The following is a 25,849-nucleotide window of genomic DNA, read 5'->3' on the forward strand; positions in this document are numbered from 1 at the left end:
TTCACTAGGCACTAATGCAGCCCCATCCCATCAGAAACAGGCTTCTAACTGTCCACTAATAACAAGCTGGATGTCCTCTTCATCTTTAGTCTGGTCCATGTTTTCAAAAAATTATTTCAAATATTGATTCCTCTAACCACAGATTAGTTTTCTACTTTGCCTCAGACCATTTTAAATTAGCTTTAGCTCAGTGAAAACAGCAGCATTCCTGAAATTGTGTTCACACATGGCTTTTTTTTTTTTTTTTTTTTTTGGATTTCATGGTGAACTGTGTTCACAGACAGTGATTTCTTGTTCCTGAGCTAATGCCCGTAGAGAAATAAGCCTGTTTTTAATGCAGTGTTGCCCGAGGGCCCGAAACAAACATGCAAAAGATTTTCTTAATCATTTAATAATATTATACACTGTAGACAGTGGGATCTTCAAAGTCTTCACAATTTTACATTGAGGAACATTCTTCTAAAAATGCTGGTGAGTCTTTCATACCCGATCATGTTAATGACCTGAAGCCATTTCACCTATTTAATCAAATGCTGCTCTAGTTGCTTTTGATTAGTTTCCCCAGCCTTTTGTTGCCCCGTTCCAACTTTTCTGTAGGTGTGTTTCCACCATCCAGTTCAGAATGAGCTAATATTTTCCATGAATTACTATCATGTCTCAGTTTCATCATCTGGTATGTTGTTTATGCTATATGGGGAATAAAATATTGATTAATGAGATTTGCAAATCATTGCATTCTGTTTTTATTAACATTTTATACAACATCCCAACCCTTTTGGAATGATAGTTGTAAACAAAAATGTGGCTTTAAATTGACTTTTAGTATATGTGTATGTTTTATGATGGTATTTTTGGCTTATTGTAAGCAGAAAATAAACTAATGGGAGAAAAGGGATATTCCTCTGAGATTAAAGCCCTACATTAAATATTCACAAACTCTGAAGAAATTAAGCAGTTTTTATTTTGTCATAAAACCACAGAGGTTCATCATAACATGTCTGCCGAAGATTATACTTTACAGTTGGATTTAATAGTAAGTAAATTCTGGAGCATTAACCCCATAATCACATGATTAGCATTTAGCATTAAGAGAATGATGTAAACAGGGCTGATGTAGGAGAGAAAACAGATTTTAATGAGGCAAAATTGACATCAAATTTCCTAACTTTGAATTGACAGATACAAAATATTTCCTCACTTTCAGAGTTGAATCAACGTGTTCAGATAATGCAGCTGGGAGCTGATTATTTCTGAATATTTCTGTTTAGTTAGGACTCAATAATCTGCAAATGCACAAGCAGAAAAAGTGTTAACATCAGAGCATATCCACAAGGGATGCAGCTGTTAAGATGCCTGATTCCCCTTTTACAATGGCACCAATTTGCTGCTGGCTTGTTTTGCTCCATGCGAAGTTTGCTTTATCGGGATTGTTTTCTTAGATCCCAACAATGTTGACCAACCAATAAATCGAAGTCCTTGGTTGTATGTACAAGAGGTTTCAGCTTTCCTGTCTTTTTTTTCCTGGTTTATTATCACCAAACACACTCAGATGGAGCACTTTTGACAAAAACAAACCACCTATTACTTAAATTTATGCTTATTTGCACCTGAATATTCCACATTATACAGTTGAATCAAAAAACATCAGGTGGCCTTAGATGGAGACCAAACCTGATTAACACTGCACTCACAACACAGCTGTTTCTTTTTTTTTTAAATACATACAAAGTATTTGTAATTGCTGATACACTTCATGTTTAATTTAGCTGCTTTTGGGGAATATTTAGCTGCTCTAACGATATTTTTACAAAGCAGTCATGTTGATCGTGTTGCGGTGAGAAGGATTTGTTACCGTGTGTTTTCAGGTTCATGGATCACAAGTTAAATGCTGTTTCCAAAAGTTACCACCTGCTCATTGATGTAAAATTCTGCATAAAACCAGTATAAACTGGAAAGTTGGACAATATTTATTTATTTTTTTTAATTTTCCATCAAGTCTGAGCTTTAGCTGTACAAACATAATTATTTTTCGGCACTTCAGTGGAATTTAGATAATTTTTTAATCAATTACCTTTGAGAGAAAAGTGTGTGGTGCCCTGCAGGTAAAACTTTCTTTTGCTGACAATCTTTTGATAGAAATAACTTTTCTTTATGGCTTCATACATAAGAGGATTTTTGTTTTGACGGGCTGAACTCAGGCTGCGGTGGACTTGGAGACGGAGAAAGAGGTAACGGTACTGGAGGTCAGGAAGGCTGAAGGAACACAGTGAGTGAAAGGCTGAGAGAAGAATAGATGACCTCAGCTGTAGAACTCGAGGCAGGTTGCCTTTAGAAAATACATTTAAGTATTTTACACCTTTCACTGTCTGGCTCAAAACTGCAGCAAAAACCCAGAAGGCAGAAAAGTGTAATGTTAAATATGAAACACTTCTGAAATAATGTAAACAAGATAACTAAATTTTATGTTCAGTTGTTAAAAAACATTGAAGGTGTAGATGAGGTCATACCTCTTGAAGTAGTTTATGAGGTGAATGAATTAATTTTTAGTTTTATTTATCAAATCAAATCTTTTTATTTATAAAGCACTTTTCCTATTAAAGGCAACACGACGTGCTTTACATGATAAAAACAATTTATGCAAAATAAATAAAACAAGCCTTCATGCAGTTAAATTCTACATAATCATAAACTCCCTAATTTCTGTCTCTTAGAATAAAAATAAGTAAAAAATAAAAGTAAAAAGTTAAAAGTGATAAAAATTTAAAATAATAAATAAAAAAAAATATTAAATAAAAACATACTAAATGAACTATTTAAAAGCTTCTTTGGCTCTTTAGCGTGCATATTTTTTATGGCACATTGTTTTAGTTTCATCAGCCCACAAGACTTTTCTTTCCAAAATCCCTCAAGGTTGTTTAGATGAATTTTAGCAAACTTCTGTTGCTGAATATTTTCCTCCAATTATGTTTTGTTTAACTTGTTTAAAATAGTGAACCACTACCGCTGCTAAATATTTTTGAAGGTCTTGTTTTTCATCTTGCAACAGAGGCTTTGACCGACCTTTCTTGCACTCTTATGAATGGTTCTTTAGAAGAATGGCCCAAACAAGATTATTTGATTGATTTGAAGTCATTGAAAACTGAGTAATAGCCAATTTGGAGCCTCAGTTGCATATTTACATTTTCTTAGAGAGCATAGTTGCAAACTACTTGCCACAGTTACATAAAAATATTTAAATATTTTAACAAAAAAATAATTAAAAATTGTTAGCCTCAGTGTTTTTTCCTGTATAATATGTGCATGAGTAGTACTGCGGCATCTAAGACCTTGAAATAAGCATAAACGATCCAGCATTAACTGCAGTCTTGCAACTTTGTTGCTATATTTAGCAAGTTTTTTAGACCCTTTAGTGACTTTATTTCAAAAAAGAAACTAGCGACAAATCTAGCAACTTTTTTTGGTGATATTGGAGACTTTTGGAGACTTATTCTTCTCAATGGGGTGCTGCTGTGGCTGATACCGCCCTGCCCTACCATCAGATCTTAATGAAGAGTGTAAACAAAAGCATTTAAAAAGTAAAAAGTACTGTAACATGTTGTTGCAGACTAATTAAAAAACTACACTTAATAAAACTAAACAAAAACCAAAGAAAATCTTGACAGAATATTTTATTTCATTATCATTTTTATTATATTTTTAGGTTGTCTTTGCGTCAATTTTTGTCTCTCCCACAACATTCCTCTCCTCGGCAGCCTCCATTACAACTACATGTACCAGGTTGATTATGCAAATTAGATGATGACATTATTTAGCGAGTTTAAGCAACTTTTAAATGGTAAATGGTCTGTATTTATATATCGCTTTTACCCAGTGCGCTTTATATTATACATCCATCACATTCACACACACAATCACACACTGATGGCAGTGCATTCAACCACAACCCATCAGGAGCAATTTGGGGCTGTTTGAGGTTCAGTGTCTTGCTTGGGGACACCTTGACATGAGGTTGACAGGCTGAGGATCGAACCAGTAACCCTCAGGCTACAAGACCACCACTCTACCCACTGAGCCATGTCATGCCTAGGACAGCCGATAGCTACTTTTCGTACTGAGGAGTTGGCAACAATGACTTAACTTTTCCACAGTGACATTGAAAGCAACATTTTGCTCTATGATGTCATTGAACATAGCACATAAGCTAGTGGTATTATTTCACAGGTACATGCTACATGTCACCTGTCTTTCATCATCCTTCCTTTTCCTGTTGTTAATTTTTGGTGAGTTTCAGCTGATTTAGGGTAGGAAAAGTCATTTGCGTATATTATCAGTTAGTACAGTTTTTGTGAGAAGGCATCCCGTAAAGTGATGCTCTTATGCTAATTAGCCATGTGCTAATTGCCATACACTGGTTGACGGCTGATGTAAAACAGAAAAGTGAATCTCTTTGCTGGAAAAAAACAAAAACAAAGCTAATGTTAGCTTAAACTATACTTTAATTTTAGAAAATCACCTGTTACTTCCGGTTTGACCTAATTCATTTATGTAAGTCGCAACTGTGAGATCCTGCAGAATCATACGACGCAGCAGAAATATAGTGCTAGAAATAAAAGAATATATGAGAATCTACCTCTCTTTATGTATTATGAAGCAATCAAGTTCGAATTCTTGGTAGGCTATTTGATGTTAATGTTTATCTGGTTCCATTTGCAGCGTCCACTGTATCATGGTCTGCTAGTAGATCTGTTATGCAAATTGAACCCCCTGGATGACATTCCATCAACTCAGTGGTAGCTGAAGTAACAACACACTCCTGTGAACACAGTGGCTTTCATTTTTCTTCTGCACACAGGCTCATGTTTTCTCTGAATGTCCAGTAAGATGGTGATCCTAACGTCTCTCATTATTGCTCTGCTGGGTTTGGAGCTGATGATTGTCAAGATTATTATGTATTTGTGAAAAATTTATGTATTTTCTGAAATACACTCTTTCTTGTTTTTAAAAATATATTTTTTCATAAACATTTTAATGATATTTGTTTCTTTGCTGTGTGTCTTCCAATATTTTGCACTTCACTGTAAGGTTTGCTAGGAACTACTTACAATCACCATGGCAACGTTTTTCAAAGACAACTTCCCCATAAATTTGAGCAATCATTGAAAACAGGCACCTAATTGCATAAGTACTTTTCAGGAGTACTCAATTTTGCATTCAGCATTAAATTAGCAATTTGAGATTGTTAGGAAACAATAATGTGTCATAGAGCGGTTTCTGTTGTGATATGAACCTGTGCTCACATGAGGAGGTGGATAAAATGGTGTTTAGGTGTGTGGTTAGCCTCCCATGTGAATGAGATGGCAGAGATCCAGCACAAGCATTGGCTGGAGCAGAAAAAAGAGCCTTCCATAGTCGAACCAGATCCAGGCGCTGTCGTTTCTCTGGTTTTTGTTCAGATAACCAAAGCAAGAAAGGTCCTGCTGGTTGTCCCAGTAGACCTGCAGAACATTTTCCCCTGGGCCAACAAGTGGATGAAGAGAGGCAGATCATTTTGACATCATGCATGCTGACCAGTGAGATTGCCTCCCAGCTCAGATCTATCTTCTCTTCTTGCTATTTTCTTCCCCTGAGACCTAAATCAATTACTGACAAAGCTCCAATGCCAGCCACTAAGGGAATGTACTGCAGGAGTGTTTGGGCTTCAGCTCACTAAATTCAAGCACCCGGGGGGTATTTGTCGTTTGTAATCTTACATGTGCAGGAGGTGAAGAGACTGCTTCAGCATTTTCACTGAAAATCATAAATACTGTTTGACATACAGTCTATTTGTTTTGTCTTTTTGGTTTCATGCACATTTGAAAATTAAGCTATGTGCCGCGTGCTGTAAGCAATGATCAGTCAGAGTGCCTCTTTGTATGCATTTTGCCATCTCCCACACAAGCGATCCTCATTGTCCTTATTACCATTATACCTTCAGAAAAGTAAGTGACTTGAGTTTTCTTTCTTGCCAAGAAATTGTCATAAAACCACAGCTTATGCAGATTTTAAGAGCAGCTATTCACACAGAGATATAGACGCACATAGGGAGGGCTAAGCGTTCTGAACAGGCCGGCATGCTACATACTCGTGTCTTCTCACATCATCTGTGAATCAAATGGGCCTGTCACCATGCTAGCTGCATTAGCTGGAACATAAAAGTGTTTGTGCTGTCAACAGAGGATATAATGCACGAAGGTGATAACATTGTAATGCTAGCAGGTAGAAAAAGATGCCTGTGGCACTTCTGGGGACTTATCTGTTTCTTGTGTGTGCCCACATTATCCACAAGGCTCTGTTGGGTAGCAGCAAGTCTTTAGATCTGTGTGCTTTGAAGCTGAACTAGTAGCAGATTCAGATGCCAAGAATGTGATGATGATCAGAGTTAGCATGCGCGACTTGGAGCCGACAAGTTCAAGCATCAAGAGGCAAATTTGTCATCATTAAGCTTCATGTACTCATGTGCCATGTTGGTGTTATATGCTACACAAGTCGTCCCCTTACACCTCCACCTGGGAGCTGTTGAGCAGAACAATCAGCCCTTTGCTGCTGAGGTTAAAATCTTCCAACTACACATATCCTGCTTTGATATTTGTGTTGCAAAAATCTGCTCCCTCTATTTTTCCTTCTCTTTTCTGCCTCTATACTGTACAAGTCTCTATTTATCCTCACTCTTGTTCCAGGCTTTAGCTGATTGATAAGGCAAGGGATGGCCCTCCACAGTCACTCTTTTATTTGCAGACTTTGCATGCAAGGTGGCACCTGCTGCTCGCAGATGGCTCTATCATCACCCAAAGATGAGTTCTTGTTTCATAGGGCACATAAGAACGCCAGGCTTGGAGCTAGCTGTAGATCAGTTGTTTTGATGTTTGTATCCGTGTGTGTTAGTACACACGGATGGTAATCTAAGGAATAATAGTGCAATTTGCAGCCTGCATATGTCCCTATTCCTTTACAGACTTATTAGCTGTGTAAATTCAAAATTATTTTATGATCATTTAATTTCTGCCCGTCTGTTCCCTCGACTAGTTCCAGCAACAGTTCTGGGCTCAGTAGCAGTAACAACATGAGAGGTAAAAGACAATATTAAACTCATTAAAAAGTCTGGATGTGGCTGGATGGTTGAATATGATGTGAAGCTACCTGGTGGATTATTGTAGTCTCTTTTCCTTACAAGTCTTTTATTTCTTTTTATTTCTCTGTGTTTATTTTCCTTCAGTTTTTTTATATGGGTGGACATTTTCCCAAGTTAACTGAATAATTGATTTAGTTTAAATAGGAAAAAAAGACAAAATGAGCCACTCAGGCTTTCTTTCATACACCCAGTCATTAGAACGTAAAAATGGCCTGTCAGATGCTTGTAGTTAGATCAGAACAGAAATGCCCCATTTCCTGGTCAGATTACTTAATCTGTTATTTTCCTCTGTTTCTAGCCATCGGTGAACCAGTCAGGCTGGAGTGGTACAACCCCCAGGGTGAGCGCATACTGCCCTCAAAGCGAATGGCGCTCCACACAGAGACATCACGATCCAGGCTCATCATTTACAATGCCATCATCGAGGACGCGGGGATCTACCGCTGTCAGGCCACGGATGCCAGCGGTCACACTGTGGAGGCCTCCGTCGTCCTGGAGATTTACCGTAAGTTTGCCCAATAACATGAGCACACATTTACACTTTTACCAGTTTTGACTCACACGGAGATTCAGACATGAAGAGAATAAAAACCCAACCTCACCACAGTTACAAGCTGTTAAAATATGTGCCTGTGCACTTTAGGTCTATGTGTAGCTTTGACTTTGTGTGTGAGCTTGAGAGAGTGTGTGTTTCTTATGCTCATTCTTGTGATTAAAGCATAATGACAGCCAGCATTGCCACGGGACTTGGATCCTGCCAGACTTAATGAGGGACGTGGCACTGGGCTTAACCTGCCTCGGTGACCCATTACTATTTTCTGGGCAAACCTTAATGTTAGAAGGCAGGGGGTGGCTCGATCATTACAGAGACTGTCCCATCACAGATCCTATCTTAACAGCAAGCACTTAAATTAACGGCCATTTGTCCCTTTAAAATGTCCTTGAGCAAGAGATCCAGCTTAACCCTTAGAAGCGTATTGCTGTGACTTCCTGAGGACAAAAATCCTCCAACTTTCTCCTAACTGGATATATTTTTCAAGAAAAAGTCATTCTTGGGGTTAATTTTATTTAAACATAGGTTTGCCACATGATGTTTTAGAGGCTGATTCAAGCATCGGATATATAAAACTTTTACTATTTTGCAGTCAACACAGCATAAATAATGAAAAGATTTAGGGTTCTTTGAACAGAAATTCAAAGGAAGAAGGTTTAAAGCGCATTTAGATATCCATGGTAGATAATGAAATGTACTGAATAAATAAAATATGAATAGTCGAACTGTCGAGTGTTTTTAAAATCCTTACAAGGACCAGATTTAGATCAGAAAAAATAAGTAAAATGGGAATACTAAAGGAGGATGTTTGATATCTGAACACACTGTTCAGGACACAGACAGGACAGTAAAGTGGAATGGATGAATAATATAAACGGGAAGAAAAATTACGTAACTATGAAGGAAGCTCTGAGATGTGACTACCTGAATTTTTTCTTACAGTGCAGCTTTGATCAGGGGTTTAATTGGAGGAAACATCAGGATACAGGGATTGAGACCCAGGAAGCCAGCACACACAACTGATGCACACACACACTCACACTGGAAATCCTCACCTGCTGTGCTGCTGACTTTTCATCCTCTCTCAGTGAAGCATTAGGAAAGACATCACAGCCTCAATCACACCTGCCACCACTCAGCCATCGCCTCATTCACCACATAACCGGCTTCCTAAAACCATTGTTTCCTTGGCAACCAGGCCCCGCTCAGGCACAGATTTCCTGAGCAGCATGTGGATGAAAACCAGCCTAAAGCTGCAAGCTGGTCACTCTCCCAGCACACAGCTGGATCAGGTGAAGTCTCCTCTGTTGGACAATATCTTTCATGACCTGTAAGAGAGTGCTGCATCCTACCAGAAGCTTCTGATTGCTTTACATACGGTGGATACTACGGCATGACACAGCCACCCAGTCTTAGCTACAAGTACAACATCCTATCAGTATTTGTTCAAAATTAAGGTGTGAAATACATGAAAGTCAGTGATATAGGACACTTATTTAAATTAAAATATGATATGCTAAAGTGCCTCTCCTTACTTGTGTTTCATAATAATTGTGTACTAGTAAAAATTAGCTTAGCGAAATTTGTAATTAAATTCAAAGTTTGGTATTTTACAATATTGTGTCATGTGGCAAATAGCTTTGGGAAATAAATACCAGCTGACATTAAGTGTTGCATTATAACAATAGTCTGTGAAGTGACACAGTTAAAACAAAGACGGGACATTAGCATCCTAACTAATAGGATCCTAACTAGCAGAGCTGCTAATGTACAGCTGATTCTTGCTTGTTCTTGTTCTTTGCCTTAATGTATCAGGAGAATTATCTGAATGGGGTCAATAGTTGTAAATTCATCATTCACTTGACTTTACTGCAGTAGTTTGGAGGGTTTTGCAGAGGAGTTCATATTTCTCATAAAGAAAGCCAGAAATGAGCCAGCCCTTTTCATTTCCTCTCAGTTTACTTATGTTCAAGCCAATATTGATGGATAAGCCTGTTTTCCAAAACCATCAGAAACAAAGGTGGATTCCAGATGAGACAGGTCCAGGGCAACTGGCTCATATGAGGCAGCTAACTTCAGTGTCAGCAGATGACAGAGGAGGAAGCTGGTGTTGAGTGTTCAGTAGAGTGTTACTCCAGTGAGGATGTTTCCTTTACTGATTCTCTTGTAGAACAGCAGGAGTACAAAATAGGCAGGAAATGGATAAAAAGAGAACAAACAACACTAGAAGTATTCAAGCCTTAGAGACAGAGACAGGGAGTATGAGTTGATTTTTGCAAATAGGAAAAACACAAATGATGGAGAAATGACGAGAAGCCAACAGAGTGAATAATAAAAACATTCAAGGCATCCTTGAAGATTATGAAGACACTGAGATGCCAGACACGTTCTTAGGCAGAGGCTGCAGCCGGGGAGTGAAAGCTCATTTTAGGGAACAGCCTGGCATAAATCACAGAGCCAAATGCTAATGCTGAAGCGCTGCTAGCAGAGAGGACTGATAGGGGAGCTGTTGCTGATTTATTCACGCCTTCACAACGCAGCACGAAGGTGACGGCAGCTGATCGGGCGTTTGTAAAGCCAGGCATGGCATGCATCAAATAAGCTGAACTGAACGCGAGTCTGGTTCGAACTGAGATCATGTGTTGTTAATGGGAAACGGCCGGTCCAAAAACAACATCCTCTTATTAAAACAACAAATGTTTGTCGAGCAGAAGGACACAACTGTCAACTGGCTTCAACTGGAAGCTTCTGGTTAAGTGTTCATAAAACCGAAAAGGATTCAGCGTAGATTCATTATTTCTGATGCACATATCCGTGTAAACTAAAGAGTATTGCATCATGAGCTGCAGTTTTGCCACTAATGATTAAATGAAATTGGAGGGATGGTTGTTCACACCACCACTTAACCCTTGAATATCTTAATAACTTAGCTCTTTTTTCCAAATGTTTAGTGGAATTTGGATGATCTTTTAAATTTATATCATACTTTTTATATATTTTTTCAGTACTTTGATAGTATGGATTTACAGTAACATGTTGATTTTTTAAGCACTTTGAGCCTAAATGGTTTTTATAAGGGCTGAAAAAAGTACAGAAGTAATCACCTATTAGAATCATTGTTAGCATGTTGTTATCCTCTGGCAAAAAGGGAAGCAAAAAAACAAAAAAAGATGTGTTAATTTATTATGTAAGAAACCACACAAAGAAAATCCGATCTGAAAAATAAAATTGAGCATTAAGACCTGCAGTGTGAATGCAGCCCTGCTTGTTATTCCTGTTCAATGTTAAGTCATTAGCTCCCTTTATCTTTGTCTTTGGTGTCCAAGTTTGTCATTGCAATCAACTCTTGGCTTTGACTACGTTCACAGTGCAGGTATTATTATTAAATCCGATTGTTTTGTGCTTGGTTAATCACTTTATCGTTTAAATGCAACCTCTGTCACACTGCAGGGTGACCAGTACACGGTCCTGCATAAGAAGGACATGATGTTGCATGTAGCATGCTGCGTTTATGGGAGTAAATGTGGATGCTACATGTGTTTCTGTATTAATTTGGAAGTTCTTGTGCAGTTGGAACCAGCAAACCTATGAGCAACTGGTGAGGTAAAGAAGGAGATGGAAAAAATGAGCACGAGTCATAACAATGGCCTTTGATGCAGCAGTGGCTGCTACCTCTGTACCTCTGTGGATACAAAGCCAGAACCTGATGCCTGCAGTGTAAACAGAGCCTTTGTGCTCTTTAGTCAGGTATTCATGTGCTTGTTTCTGAGTTTTGTTTTTTTTTATCTGTTTTTTTATTTATGTTTTTGATAATCCTGCCAAGGCTGTGCCTGAGCGAAGTCTTCCTTTAAGCTATCCACCAAGATGTTGGGTCCTACTTCCTTGGCTCTACAGTGGATTATGCTTTGCTTTGGTTGGTAGAAAATGCTGCAGTGAAAGTTAGCTGATGATACTTTGGCCTGAAACTACCTACCATCCAAACAACATAACAAGCATTTCATTTCATAATTTGTAGCTCATTTCCAGTTTAGAAATATGAAAGTAAACAGTGGCAAAGCTGCATTTAGCTTGTAAAATGTACATGAAATAAGCTTTAACAATGTGCACTTTAATGACATAACTGTTAAATTTACTTACCGTACAGAGGGGTGATGGCTGCCTGAATAAGAGTAACCGTTAAACAATTAATAATAAAAACTGTTAAATAATAAAAAGGAATACATGAATAGAAATAAATTAGGACTTTGTCAGACTAATAATAATAAAGAAAAACCAGATTTATACTGGAGAATTCTTCTTAATCATTCCAAACACTTTTTGGGTATTTTTCTTATACCTCACATTTTGGACTTGTTTGCATACTGCATATTATAATTAAGCAAAATCATTATGTACTAGAAAAGCATGCATCTAAGAATTGTTAAATCAAAATACTGAACTTATCTGTAGTTTTGTCTATATCATGTAAAACGTTTGTATAACAGCTATATAGCAGCTGCCATTTTATTTAGATATCAAGAAAGTCTGTTCTTATGGACTCAAATTCAAATAATGAAATTGCATCATATTAGCTTGTTAAGTTTTACAAGCATTAATTGATTTTTATTTTATCTGAATCAAAGATAAGTCTGACAGTCCTTCAATCTAGTCCTGCCAAAATATCGATATACGTGTTGTACATGTTATTTCTTCTGTTTTTTTTTTTTTATTTTCTTTGGGAACTGACTAAAACAACCTAAAAAAAATTTACCTGCATTACCAACAAAACAGCAAACTACCTTAAAATTGGAACATTTCCCTGTGGGGAATCTAGACAGAAAATTGAAGAGTGGTATTTTAGAAAAACCAAGTCAGTAACATTAAGTTCTGTCTCTAAACAATCTCAGCGATTAGGACAGTCAAAGCACAGCTATTTCTTCTCTTATTTTCTACAGATGTTCAGACAAGAAGAATAAAAGAAAAGAAAATGGCTAAATTCTCAGAGGGGAAATAAGAAAAACAGTTAAATGTCCATTTATTTTATTTGTTTATTTACTTATTTATCTTTTTAAATCTCACAGAGAGGCTGACGTTCCGGGATGTTCAGTCGCCGCAGGAGTTTCGCTATGGCGAGACGGCAGAGGTGGTGTGTGACGTCATTAGCTCCCCGGTGCCAGTGGTGGTGTGGTACTACCAGGACAACGAGATTACTGAGGAACACCACAGTGAGTCCTGACCACTTGATCTCCTTAAAGACTTTGTTTCTGTTTGATTTTTACAGGTCTGCATAGTGACCAGCAATGTCAGTTCTACCTTTTATAATTTATTATATGGTTCTTCTTTTAAATGTGCAACTTCCTGTCTTTTAGTAAAGATGTCAAGTGAAAATCTATCATGGGTCAAACAGGAAGTGGAACTAAATGCAGGACTCAGGGTTAGGAAACGGACTGTAGGAACACAGTTTTAATTCCAAGAAAAGACCTTAGGGCAAACACATGGAAAACATCACAGGGAAACAAGACACAACACAACTAACGAGATGCAGGTGGAGTAAAGTAACAATTAAAACCAGGTGAGCTAATGAACAGGAAAATAAAACAGAATTCAACACACCAGGGAAGGAACTACAAAATAAAACCAGAAACTAGACAAGACAATGAACCCACAGGACAGTAAGACTAAACCAAAAACACACTGACCGTGACACAGTCTTCTTTTTTTTTTTTTTTTTTTGTGAGGAACCATGACAGTAACAATTTCATTTTCCCTGAGAATTTGCGTTTTGTGGTCTAAGCTCATCGTCTAACAGCTCACTCTCCTTCATTTACAGCCTGAATTATTTTAGCTCTGGAAAACAACATGTCGTCTTGAGCTAATTGGAACACAGACAGGCACTTTGCATCTCCAGTGGCAACTTTAAAATAAGTCATCTCATTCATTTATTTAGTTTTGTAAAGTAGCAGAAATCTTAAATACCCGATTCATATTCGCACCATTATTGATTGTTTAGCCATAGTCTGGTAATGATATTAGTTTATTTTATTCAAAACTGTTTGAATTGCAGAACATATTTAGGGAGTTATTTTATTTTAAATTAGATTGGATTGAATTCATTCAGTGGATGAGAAAAACTGTAAAACTTAACAGGTTTAAATTAAGTAATAAATTATGTATAACTGCTGAAAGATGTGATTTATAATGACTTTTTAAAATATAAAAATTAAGAGTAAAAGAAAAGCTAGATGGGTAATTGAGATATTTATCTAGAAAATTCATGTGATTGAACCAGAAGTCTGTTTTTTCTTCTGGAAATCTTTTGTTGGATTGTTAAGAAAGACTGTGGTCCAGGACGGTGGCTAAACAACGTAGCAAACAGGCTAACAAACTGCTAGCTTAACACATTGGACTTAACACTTACTACTTCATGCCAAGTTTAGGTAACATCTTGAAGAGTATTTCCTGTTTTTAACAAGGTTTTTTCGGGCTTTCTTGATGTTGTGTAATGGTCTCTTATGGAAATATTTGAGGTTTCTGTGAATGTATTCACAAAAGGGAAAAAAGGGAAAAAAAATGTTATTGATGTTATCCCGCAAACATGGTGAACATGATAATTTTGGTTATGATTTATAACCAATTTAAGGTTATAATGCCGAATTTTTTAATTCCAGTCCTCTAGGGACACTGTCTTGCAGGCTTTAACCTCTTCCAGCACGTTCATCTGGGCACTCTGTACGTAATCTGTTTGTTTTACTGAATGATTTTTATATTTAGGTCACAACGTTTCCCTGATAAGAGCTAATAATGTTACATATTACAATATGTCCCAAGTTAGTCATTAACTCTCAGCAACACTGCGGTCCCTTGTCCCTTAGTCCGTTAAGCATTAACTAGAATAAGAAACATTACCTGCTGTGTCACGTTAGGCTGGACAGCAACATCGATCCGTACAATTTGGTGTCAGATTGATGACCAAAATTAACCGTGTTGCTGTTGTTGAGAAAATCCAGCATTTTCTCTGCTTCCTGTATGTCCGGTCTTCCTCCCTGTTACAAACACTGAGCCATCAGCAGAGAAGCAGCGTCCACCACTGCCCTCCTCAGTGTCACACAGACAGCAGCAATCTTGATGAAGTAAACGTAAATGTTCGTGTTCTACACTTTCTTTTTCTTTTTTTTTTTTAACCATAATTAAAGTTTTCCACTGTTGTTTGAACAGCCAATAAATGTGCATGTCCTTCCCGATTTCCTTGACATTGTTAAGAAAATAGTCCAAATCTCATCTGTTCTGCTCTGACATGCACAGAAATGCCACCTCAGCAATGGCAGAAGGTCTGCTTCTGGTGTTTGCCTGGATTAGTCTGTAAGAACTAAACAAACCTGGTTATTTTCATACCCAATTACTACTAGGTTACTGTCATTAGAAACGACTCAAAGCCACAAAGGGTCATGTTTTTATTCTGTTAAATGTATTTCTTTTTATCCTCCTTCTATTATGATTTGATATTATTTTGAAGGAAGAAGTCAGAGAATCTGTGCTTTTTAGTGGTAGCACTGAATTGGTTCATTATTGGTATGTTGCATCACATTAATGCATTTTTTCTTAACCCAGCCTCTTTGGTTCAAGTGCTTCATTACACAAATGAAGTAAAGTAAATAGACAGCTACTCAATGTATTTAGGCATGTGGAAATGGTCAATACAACTTGCTGAAGTTTGAACTGAGCTTCGGATTTAAGTGACTTTAAACACGACATGCCAGACAGGCTGGTCGGGTTGTTTCAGAAACTACTGATCAATTGGAATTGTCATGCACAACTATCTCTGTGCTTTACAGAAAATAGTCTGGAAAAGAAAAAAAAAATCTCTTCACTTAATTTGCTTAAGCAAAAGCACAAACTAAAAGATAAAGCTCTCAGGGAGTATCATTTATCAGAAATGTGTCCAGCCTGCATGTTATATGATAGAGTAGAATAAGTTCACTGTAAGACAGGAAGTTCACTTCTGAAAATGACTCAGTGGACATTTACCAGAGAATTAATTTCTTTAAACACATCTCCAGCTAATGAGCTTCTTTTTCTCTAAATGAAAGTAAAACTTTTGCACAAGCCTATTTCTTTAACCATATTATTATAGTTTAGCTATTTTTTTTTTTTTTTTTTGTTTTTTTGCAGCAGTAACAGTCGGTTCAAGTAGATGGAACATAACGTTTCCCATTTTAGAAACAGTTTGAGCTGAGTAATGGGGGGGTGCCCCAGTAGAGCCCTATGTCTAGCAACGCCCCTGCTATCATAGTGAATCTAATAAAGTGGGCAGTGAGTGTAAATAAGGCAGTGAAGTAGAATCTTAACCTGCATTTCTGTCTCATAGTCTGATGATGTGTAAAAAGAAAAAAAAAAATCTAACAAGTTTATGCTCTCAAACATTGGTTTTATGTCTTTTTTAGTAAAGCATAATGTTCATTTGTAAGTTGTAATTGTCTTATTTACATTAAAAAGATGATAAAGCAGGGTGTTTTTCAGGGTGCAGCTCCCACACGAGTGTGTGTTGTGTCTGCAGCTCTTAGTCGGATCCGACCTCACTTCAAAAGAACCAAGATTGCATTGTAAAATACCAAGATAAAAAGCTTTGCCAATGCATCACAGTGTTGATTCTATATTGTGGAGGAGCAGGGAAAGCACATATGTAACAAAATAGAACAGCATTGCTGCACTTCTTATCAATCATTGCTTATTATTCCAGTAATTTAATAAAAGTTGTTCAAAGACACATTCTCAGAGTATTGCTTTTTGAATGTAAACGTGACAAACACACAAGCTTATTGGGATGACAAATGCTGACGGGCCTCAATGGGATCAACAGTGTTTATCATTGAAAAGGCTTCTAATGTGCCAAGATTGCAGTTCTCTAGGGAAAGCATTTTCCTTCTTTTGTGTGGATGCATAATAAGACAAGGATATAAAATTCTATGAATAGAACAACCATCAGCCCTGGAGGAGGCATCTAATTTGGACAGGAACCATGTTAACAAGCCACTGAGAGGATGGATTATGGAGCAGCTGGATGGTGACATCGGAGATGCTGCTTCCCAAGCGACGGAAAACAAACCACCACTCTGCATCTCATTAAATATACAAATAACTTAAAATATGAATATATTTGTTTTACTGTAAATTCTCCCAACAAGAATTCAGTCATGTTGGCGATCATCTTCTATTTCCTGTGACTAAAAAGATTATCTATATCATTTACAGAGCTCTCCCTGACAATCCCTTCCTTTCCAGCTTTACAGTGTTAAATATAAGGAAGATTTGTATTTTTTTGGAAGTAAAAGACAAATAGAAAGACAGAAGCACTTAAAGGAGAGGTTTAAGTTTTTGTTTTTTCCTGTAGAAGGCTGGTTCAGTGGTGAGAACCAGTGAATAGGACTCATTATTTCATCTTCCCTCCTCCTTGATTTACGTCTCTCTCCGCTGCTTCTTTCACATCCTCTTTTCCTGAGAAAATGCTCGTCACTAAGAACTGATTAGAAAGAGTGACCCCCTTGAATCCTTGAATCTGTCACGTTTTTTAATTGAAATTCAAATCTTCAGAGGCGCTGTAGTGATGAAACATCCAGAGGAAGTTTTCTCCCCCCCCCCTCCCCTTTAATCATTTCTTTCTAATTGCGATGCCTGGTTATAAATATATGTGCTGCAGAGAAATGAGATAGAGGCCTCAACAGTCTGGTCAATCTTACAGTGGCCACAATAGTGCGGAGCTGTGATTGCGAGAGTGTTTATCTGTCTGGACTTTATCAGGCAAATGTGCTGAAGTGAGGATTGACAGTCTGACTGCATAAGAGCGAAGATGGCTATTTTTTTTCCTGCTGTTTTTCTAACTTTCTTATCTCATTTCTCTCTTTGTCTGACTGTGTTGTTCTTTTGTCATTTCTTCTCTCCACCCGCCGCCGGTGCTGTGAAGGCAGGTTCCAGGTGCTGGAGAACAACAACCTGCAGATCCATCAGGTGACCAAGGCCGACGAAGGCGTGTACCGCTGCGAGGCCAGCGTGGAGACGCGAGGGGAGATTGATTTTGTGGACATAGCTGTGGTGGTCAATGGTGAGTTGTATTCAGCCATACAGCCAGTTGCAAATGAAGCATGCAAACATTTCCATTAATAACCCAAGGCAGTATCCTCTGAAAGGAAGTAGGGATGTCATAACTGTTTAATAACTGCGATATTTAATGCCACCATTAATTAATTGTAAAGATTCTTCAGTAGTGTCACTTTACATAAAAGGTCATGTCTGAACCATAACAATAGATCAGCTCAACTTACGCACAGAACATAAACAAAGTTGTTTGATAAATCAAATGGGTGTTCCCGCGACAATCTTCTAGATGTAATGGGCTCGACACACGGGAGGCGACACCGCTCCTCCTCCGTTCATTTCCTATGGAATTGAGGCTAAACTCTCCTCCAGCCTAGCAACAGGCGACATCCGTGCATGTGAAATGTTGTAATCGCTCACGTAGACGTGCACACGGGGGCTTGCGATGCGACACAAGAAAATAGAAAAATGTTCAATTTTTGACGCTGTTGCATGGCACTACAACCAATCAGCAAGGGTTTTATGACTGACCAATGAGCTGAGAGCAAACTAGACACTTTCAACATGAAGGAACAGATTTCAGTGGTGTGTGACTTTCTCATACTGATACTTTATGCAAAGATCAGTATGTAAATAAAAGGCAGCCACAAGGTGCCAGGGTGAATTTGTCTGAACGTAGGTCCTGGATTTATCTGGATCAAATGATGATATTCACCATGTTGGTTCCTTGTTTGTGAAACAGGATCTTTTGTACAATACAGTCAACAGCAAGATTTCTGTCAGTTCGAGCAAAATCTTCTGACTCTTCATCCTTCATGCCTAGTCTGTCACGGACTGCTTTGAAAATGTCAAAATTCCCTCCAATATCATAGCCGATCAAATTTCTTGTAGAAAAGCAATCGGAGAGCACGATGCATGACGCTGCCACCGTCACTGCTGTTGGTTGCGTCCGTGTGTTTGGTTTTACCTGGGTTGGTGATGAGTTTCGCTAGAAACCCTCAGGGAGCGCAGACTTCCGCCAAGCCATTGTTAATTATCCCTTTCTCCCCATGCACAACCGGGTGGTCACATGACCATTAACAGCTTGCTGGTGAAAGTGTGTGGCATGTTCTCATAGTTTTGAGATTTCTCCATTGATTTTTAATGGAAAACTATTCATAATGTCCCACAGTTATATTGAATTATATATGAGGCGAAGCCAGTGGCAGTAGGTCTGAATAGATGCCTTTCTGTCTATCAACTGTCACATTGTGAAGCAGCTGCTAATAATAAGCATTGAGAACTTCACAAAAATGTTTATTGTTACTGTAACCAGACATTTCATGGTATTTTCGGCATTTATACAAAAATAACCAGAAGTTTTAAACATTAACATCATATTAAATGTTTTAGTCACCAGTCACAAAATGATTTGAACAAACTGTTGAATATTTCGAAGGACTTCAAGGTGTACCATCGGTATTAACAGCTGGTAGCCAGTTATCTGATCTTCCTGGGCTATTGTGTCTTTTTGTAGTTCGAAGAACGATCTCTTCTTGTCTGTGGAACATCTATGTTTACGGCAGCCAACCACAACACAACTTTTCAGCATATGTAAAGGAAACTCTGTGAAAATCAAATAAAAATCACTGAGGCTGAAAAACGCTGAAAATCCAATCGCAATCCAACGCTTTAGCAACATTTTATTTTTACCGGTTAAAGACCTGGATGAGACAAAATTCACAGATGTTCCTGGATGTTTGTGCCTGCCCTGTGCCTGTAAAGAATCCTTTAATTAAATCCCTGGATCCAGGCGGTGATCCAGGCATTTAATTAAAAAAAATCGAATCACTTGTTCCTTATTCTATTTCAGAGAATTCCTGAAAATTTATTTAACATCCGTCCATTACTTTTTGAGTTATGTAACTAACAGACAGACAGACAAACCAAAATCACCCAAAACATAATCTCCACCTTGGCTGAGGTAAGGAAAGTCATTCTTTTCATTGTGGAGGTGCCTTCGGCCAAGGTTAAAAGTACAATGAGTGAGCACGTTTAGTTCAGGAGCAGCCTATCGTCCAACAGTAATTACATTATAACAGACTCAAAACTATTTTCGTGCTCTTGTTCAGTAAAACCAGTGGTTTGACCTTTGCTACCTCAACAGCTTGAAAGGAATTTTATGTTTTTCAGCATGTAGTTTGCCGCAAATAGATGTGAAAATAGAGTATAATAGCTGCACGTTGTAAGCTGTCAGTTTTTTTGAGGATGATTTAAGTCTTGTTGAGCCTGTTAGTTGAGAGCTATAACACCAGCTTGACACATTTCAGATCTTGTTTACAGTGTTTCGATCATCTGCAGTCAAGTCAGTGCTTCTGCAGCAGCACCTACTGATGGGCACAAACTGAGCTTGAAATTCATGTCAAACACACAGACCTCAGCTTGTAATATCACAACAGAGTTGTCAGATTAGACAGATTCAGTCCCACTGACTCAGATAAATTAATGATAACTGACTCTTTAAGCTTCTATTAGTAGGACTATTATCTTCTTTCCCCTTAATTCACTTTATAATTTAGTGTTAAAATTTAAATTAGCGATGCCTTTGAGTAGTGTGGTAAAAAAATCAAAGGATGTCATTTTAATTTTGTCATTGGTCCTCACTTACACTGAGTCACCTGAAACTGCTGCAGTGATTGAAATGTGATTTCACTGAGGCCACAAGCGTCTTGTAATGCTTGAACAGCTGCAGTATTGTCTCTGCCTATGTAATTCTCTTATACCTAATGTAATAGCAGAGTGGGCTTCAGCCCAAAAAAGTATGAATTGCATTCAATTTAGCACACCACTTACCTCACTTCTGTTGAAGATCCAATAAGTCTGCTCAATGAGGCACAACTTATTATTACAGCACTGCAACACTTGCCATGTGGTGCTGAGATGAGACAGGCTGCAGGGCGCCTTACTGGCATCCTTCTCTAAGGGGAGCCACATCCAGAGTAAGGTGTTTGATTAATTACTTTAGTTGAAGAAAACTTCCTCTGTTGACTCTCACAAGACCCTCATACCCTAGAGTAAATTTAGCCTGGAGCAGACAAAAGCTATCGAGGTGTTATATATACAGAGTTTATACAGCTAAATTTGAACATTTTAATAGTAAGGATTGGTATGGTTGCACAATAGCTAATGAGCAATCAAAAGGTGTTGTTAAATCAGACCTACCTTGTTGCGCAAAACAATAAAACACCACAAAAAAGTCTAAAAACCTCTTTGTAAAATATATGTTCATCACCGACAACTAGCGGTTGTAATTCGATAACATCACTTGAACATAACTGCTAACAACAATCAAAGGCTATTCCTGTTAAGATATCAATACCAATTTTTTTCTCTCTTATTTTTAATAACTTTAGTTTTATTTTTCTTTATTTCTGTGAGCAATTATGCTTTTGATTTTGTCACTACAACCTTTCCTTAATGATACAGGGCGCTCCTCTACTTGGAAATGGGAATGTGAAGGCAGAAGAGCTATTGCAAAGAATTCCCAAAGTGACTCTCAAAGGCTACCAATGGATAAACTATATTGGCAACAACCTGGATTGTTCGAACAACCCTGAACACAAGCAGATGGTGATAATATAGATTGCTAGGAGGCTTAGGTTTGTCATTGTGTCCGACAGACTACATGTTTTATCAATCAGCTGCACAGTTAACGGTTATCTCCTGTGGTGCCGGGGGATATGGCAGAGTGAACTAAGACAAACAAACTGATGGGAAAAAAGAGCTACAAACATGCTTTTCCTCTGTGTGAAGACCCCCAGAGGAAGAAGATAGAAGATAGAATCAAAAGTAAACAATGTAGATAGCGGCATCACTGGGCTCCACCACCTCTGAGGTGTTAAGTCGGAGCACTGAAAGCACTCTTTAGTGAGAAAATCTGACTTGAATTTATTTTTGTCCGTACGACAAAAACTTGAGGCCAGCAGGTGCGCTGAATCAGGACATTTTCCCACAAAAATTAGCTTGGACTTCATTTTAAAATCTCACACAAACTGTTTCTTCTATTTGTGTATGAAGTATCGAGCCGCTAACCAATGAGATTTGTTATCTCAGAGAAAGGCATCACCATCACCTACTTAAGTATTTAATCTTTTTAATCAGCTTGTGACTTAATGTTTCTATTCATTATTTATTGTTGTTGGATAAAGTCTTGATTAGGAATATCTAAATTAACATATTTTATAATAAATACTAATAAATGGGATTCATATGAGTTATGTTAATATAATAGACACCAATGTCTTTCCAAAAGCGCTATAGGAGGCAGATAAATCCAGAAGTTCTAAGTATTCTGCAATTACAGGACTTTAACTTTAACTTTTGAACTGCATGCGATAAAGTTCTTGCCTGAAATTGCATATTGTATTCTTGTATCTGTACAGTCGGCTGCTTGCTGAGTTGATTGTTTGATTGAATTCTGCAGCATCTTTATGGCTAATTTTTTCATTCATTTTTTTTTTTTATTGTGGGCTGCAATTTTCCTTGATCTCCATTTCTGAGTTGGATGTTAGGCAGTTACATCCAGCTTGTAGCATCGATAAGGTATGCTGTTCTTTGGATGCGGCATATCAGCATCAGTTGGGACTACTTATGCTTTAACCAGTCATGCAGAACATCATTTTGTCTGAAAGCAGAGCTGAAATGGCTTACTATATACTTTCCTCACATGCAAAGTCATTAATATTCATGAGCCACTTCATAAAAGAGTGCTTTCTTTTTTTTTCCCATAAGCATGCAGTGAATGAAGCTCCACTGACCTGCTGGAGCTCCCAGTCTCCAGTGTATCATCAAAGCAGACCATAGATGGGAATGATGGCATATTGAGTATAAAGGGCCACCCACTGAATGGCTAATCAACCCGAGGGCAAAACAGCTAGGTCTCTAAAAGAATGCAGAACATTTCAGGGGGCCATCTCAAAAGAAACCAAAAGCAAATCATGAAAACCTTTCATCTGCTGTTTGTTATCTCACTGACAAGAAGGAAGAAAAGAAGAAGTATTTGATGTGGTTTAAAGTTGACATAACTAGGTAATTTGGTAATTTAATCATGCTCTGGGTAGCAGTTGTGCATTAGCCTGAGCTGCATCCTCTGTGATGCCTTCACACAAGCCATCCTGCTTTAACTTATATTAACCTTTAATCCCTGATTGTCGCATCTAATGAAATTAGAGCTGTTAAATTATTAAAATTTTTAATCAGATTAATCACAACTTAAAAATTAATATTAATCACCATTCACGACTATGCCTGAAATATGTCTGTTTTTACTGTACGTTATCAACAGAAGGAGCAAACCAGTGCTTACAAACATTTAATATTAACTGACCTTTCCTTGGGTAAACATCAGATCTCCAAGGGTCAATAAATGCAGCATGTAATGTACTTCTATATGTTGTTATGCATCATCTCTACAATGTTCTAGGTCAGGGGTGTCAAACTCAAATACACAGTGGGCCAAAATGAAAGAATTGGAGCAAGTTGAGGGTCGGCCTGGTTCAATGTTTATTAAAAACTTACTGAAATGACCTTATTGCACATATTAAACCTGGAAATAACAGCCTATTAGTTATTGCCTATAACACAAAACAAAACACACAAAAATACATATGTTCAAATCTGTTGCATTTATAACTCATGGCTCTTTATGCATTTTTTTCAGAACCAGCTCTAATAGTGATTAGATATGTGGGCCAAAGATGATTCATTCACAGTTAGGATGTGACCCGTGGGCCTTGATTGTGACATGTTCTAGATCATAATGCAGAATTCATCTCACCAAACATCTGCATGGTGATAATATCTGTCATAAAACCACCAGATGTGATGACTGAAGTTTAAGAGCCAACCCTGATGAAGAAATTCAGACAAATCTGATGATCTGGCAAAAACACATTTTTCTTTTTATCATTGAAGTATAATTCTTTGTGCAGCAGTGATAAAAATCCTACAGCAGCATCACCCAAAGTTAAAAAAACTAAAAAAAATCTTGACCTAAATGAAAGTGTTATTTGTGCCCCCCTTTTCCTGGTAGGTGCTCCTGCCTGCCCCATCCCCCCCCCCCCCCCCCCCCCTAGACTCGCCCCTGCATAGCTAAAGCATAAATCCTTTCTACCACAATTCAACTGGTTTGTTAGAGATGGTCCAGCCAAAAACAATACTTTGGGGTAAATGTGAATCAGTATGAACCATGAACTGCTAGTTTTCTCCTTCTCAGCTGAACAATAAAGATATAAGAGCACAGATAGGAAACCCAAAGTAACACAAACAACCGGTCACCAGCTGGTTGGAAGTCAAAAACATGCAATTTCTCCCTTAAATATTGTCTCTATAAAGCCTGGCATTCATTCTATCCATTCCTCTGTGTTTTTCTTATCTTTTTTTTAAAGGCTAGAGGTAATAACTGTTAATGTAGGCAAGCTTTTGTGGTGTCTGCTGCTGCTTTCATGAGTTCAATCCATCAAGGAGTCTTGTGGTGTCTGGACTAATGACTGAACAGTTGCATCACAGATGATTCCCCTCGTGCTGGGAAAGCTCTTAGTCACTGGTAAAGGCTAAAAAATATCGTCTCAAATGGAAGTCTATGAACACAATGCAGCCATTCAGGAAGAAGAGAGACCTTTCTCCAAAATTTTTAAGATCATTTTTCTCTTTCTCAACAGTTAGAATGAACTATTTACTCGTCAGTTAACTTATCAGCTATATCACAAGTCATAGGGTTGTATTTATGGAGATTTTGAGTATTTCTGCTCTTTGAGACAATTTAAAATAAACATGGGATAAGCAAAGGATTTCTTATAATAAAACTATTTTCCAAAATGTTGCTATTTTCCCTACCGCTTTTTGATACCGTGTAGTAGTAGCTCCATGGTTCAGAGAAAGGTTAGAGGTCAAGAGTTAGGGTAAGAGGCCTTCAATTGTTTCAAATAACCGCATATTTTCACAAAGCAGAGTAGAAATGGCCTTTAGCTTTCCTTGACACATGCTCTCCATTTTTGATTCCTTCAATCACACACCAGACACACTATTTTCTTCCTTTTCACATGTCAGTGGAAACCACCAGCTATGTTGAGATTTCGTAAATAATTTAGCCCTGACATCAATTACGTCTCTCCCTGCTACATTCCCAGTTGTAAATAAAGCCTGGTTTTACTCCAGCTCTCGCACTAATCCAGACAGCAATACAAATCTTTAATAAGCACTCTAGCAAAGGTCTTGTCTCATAACATTGATTTGCTGAATTTCCAGTAGGTGTAATGATTTTATGACATTTACCTAAAATATTTCATGACTTCTAAACGTGGCTTATCCTCAGTTCATTGAAGCCCATTAGTGGGAAGCGGAAAACAAGCCTTCAAGGTCCTTATGGTTGCTTTTAAATCAGTCCAAGAGAGTTTGCACCTTATAATATGTTTACAGCATATGTTCAAGTTTGTGGGGATGCCTATAAACCTCAAATTTTCTCCACCAAGCTTCTGAAGTTGTAAGGATATATCTAATAGATGAAGAATTCATAAAGCTTGCCATATTCTTTTTGGATGCTTACAGCCTGTTGCTGATATGCTCTTTTGAAGTCTCTCAGGCTGGCAGTGCGTCTCATTAACAGGGCTGTTTCAACAAGGCTCATTGATGTAGGCGGCCATTACATAGGAGTAGAAAGAGCGGTGGGCACTGGAGAATGAAGGTCCGCTGGTGTTGAAATCAATAGTTATCCTGTCAGGCAGTTGCTTGCTGCTCTAACTAGCACAGTGCATAGTATCGGAAAGGACTCAGTGTTTGATTATTGGTCAGGCTGTTTCCGTCATCTTGTTGTTTTCTTCTGGCATGCTTTTTTTTTTAAGACAAAGTAAATATTATTTTTTTATATATATATATAAATAAATGACAAAGACGACAGCAGACAGTGCTTAGATTAGACACCGTGGAATTTAAATGTGCCGTTAAGAGCTTATCTTTCCTAGTAACACACACTGCTGCTGTTAGTGTGGTATATATTTTTAAGAAAGACACTTCTGAGTCGGTTC

At 37.8% G+C, this 25,849-nt stretch overlaps 1 protein-coding gene across 6 annotated transcripts in view; it reads left to right on the forward strand.

Moving 5' to 3' along the window:
• The window catches only part of LOC121635712 (neural cell adhesion molecule 2-like), a 466,780-nt gene that overhangs the window by 348,069 nt on the left and 92,862 nt on the right, over positions 1-25,849 (forward strand). For all 6 annotated transcript variants that reach the window (XM_041979023.1, XM_041979021.1, XM_041979020.1 and 3 more), the window contains 3 exons: positions 7,467-7,673; positions 12,782-12,925; positions 17,659-17,796. In XM_041979023.1, coding sequence (XP_041834957.1) covers positions 7,535-7,673; positions 12,782-12,925; positions 17,659-17,796 — 421 coding nt within the window. In that variant the 5' untranslated portion in view covers positions 7,467-7,534. The remainder of the gene's footprint in view (positions 1-7,466; positions 7,674-12,781; positions 12,926-17,658; positions 17,797-25,849) is intronic.

This window comes from Melanotaenia boesemani, chromosome 24 (genome assembly GCF_017639745.1).
Source record: "Melanotaenia boesemani isolate fMelBoe1 chromosome 24, fMelBoe1.pri, whole genome shotgun sequence".
NCBI classification, from domain to species: Eukaryota; Metazoa; Chordata; class Actinopteri; order Atheriniformes; family Melanotaeniidae; genus Melanotaenia; species Melanotaenia boesemani.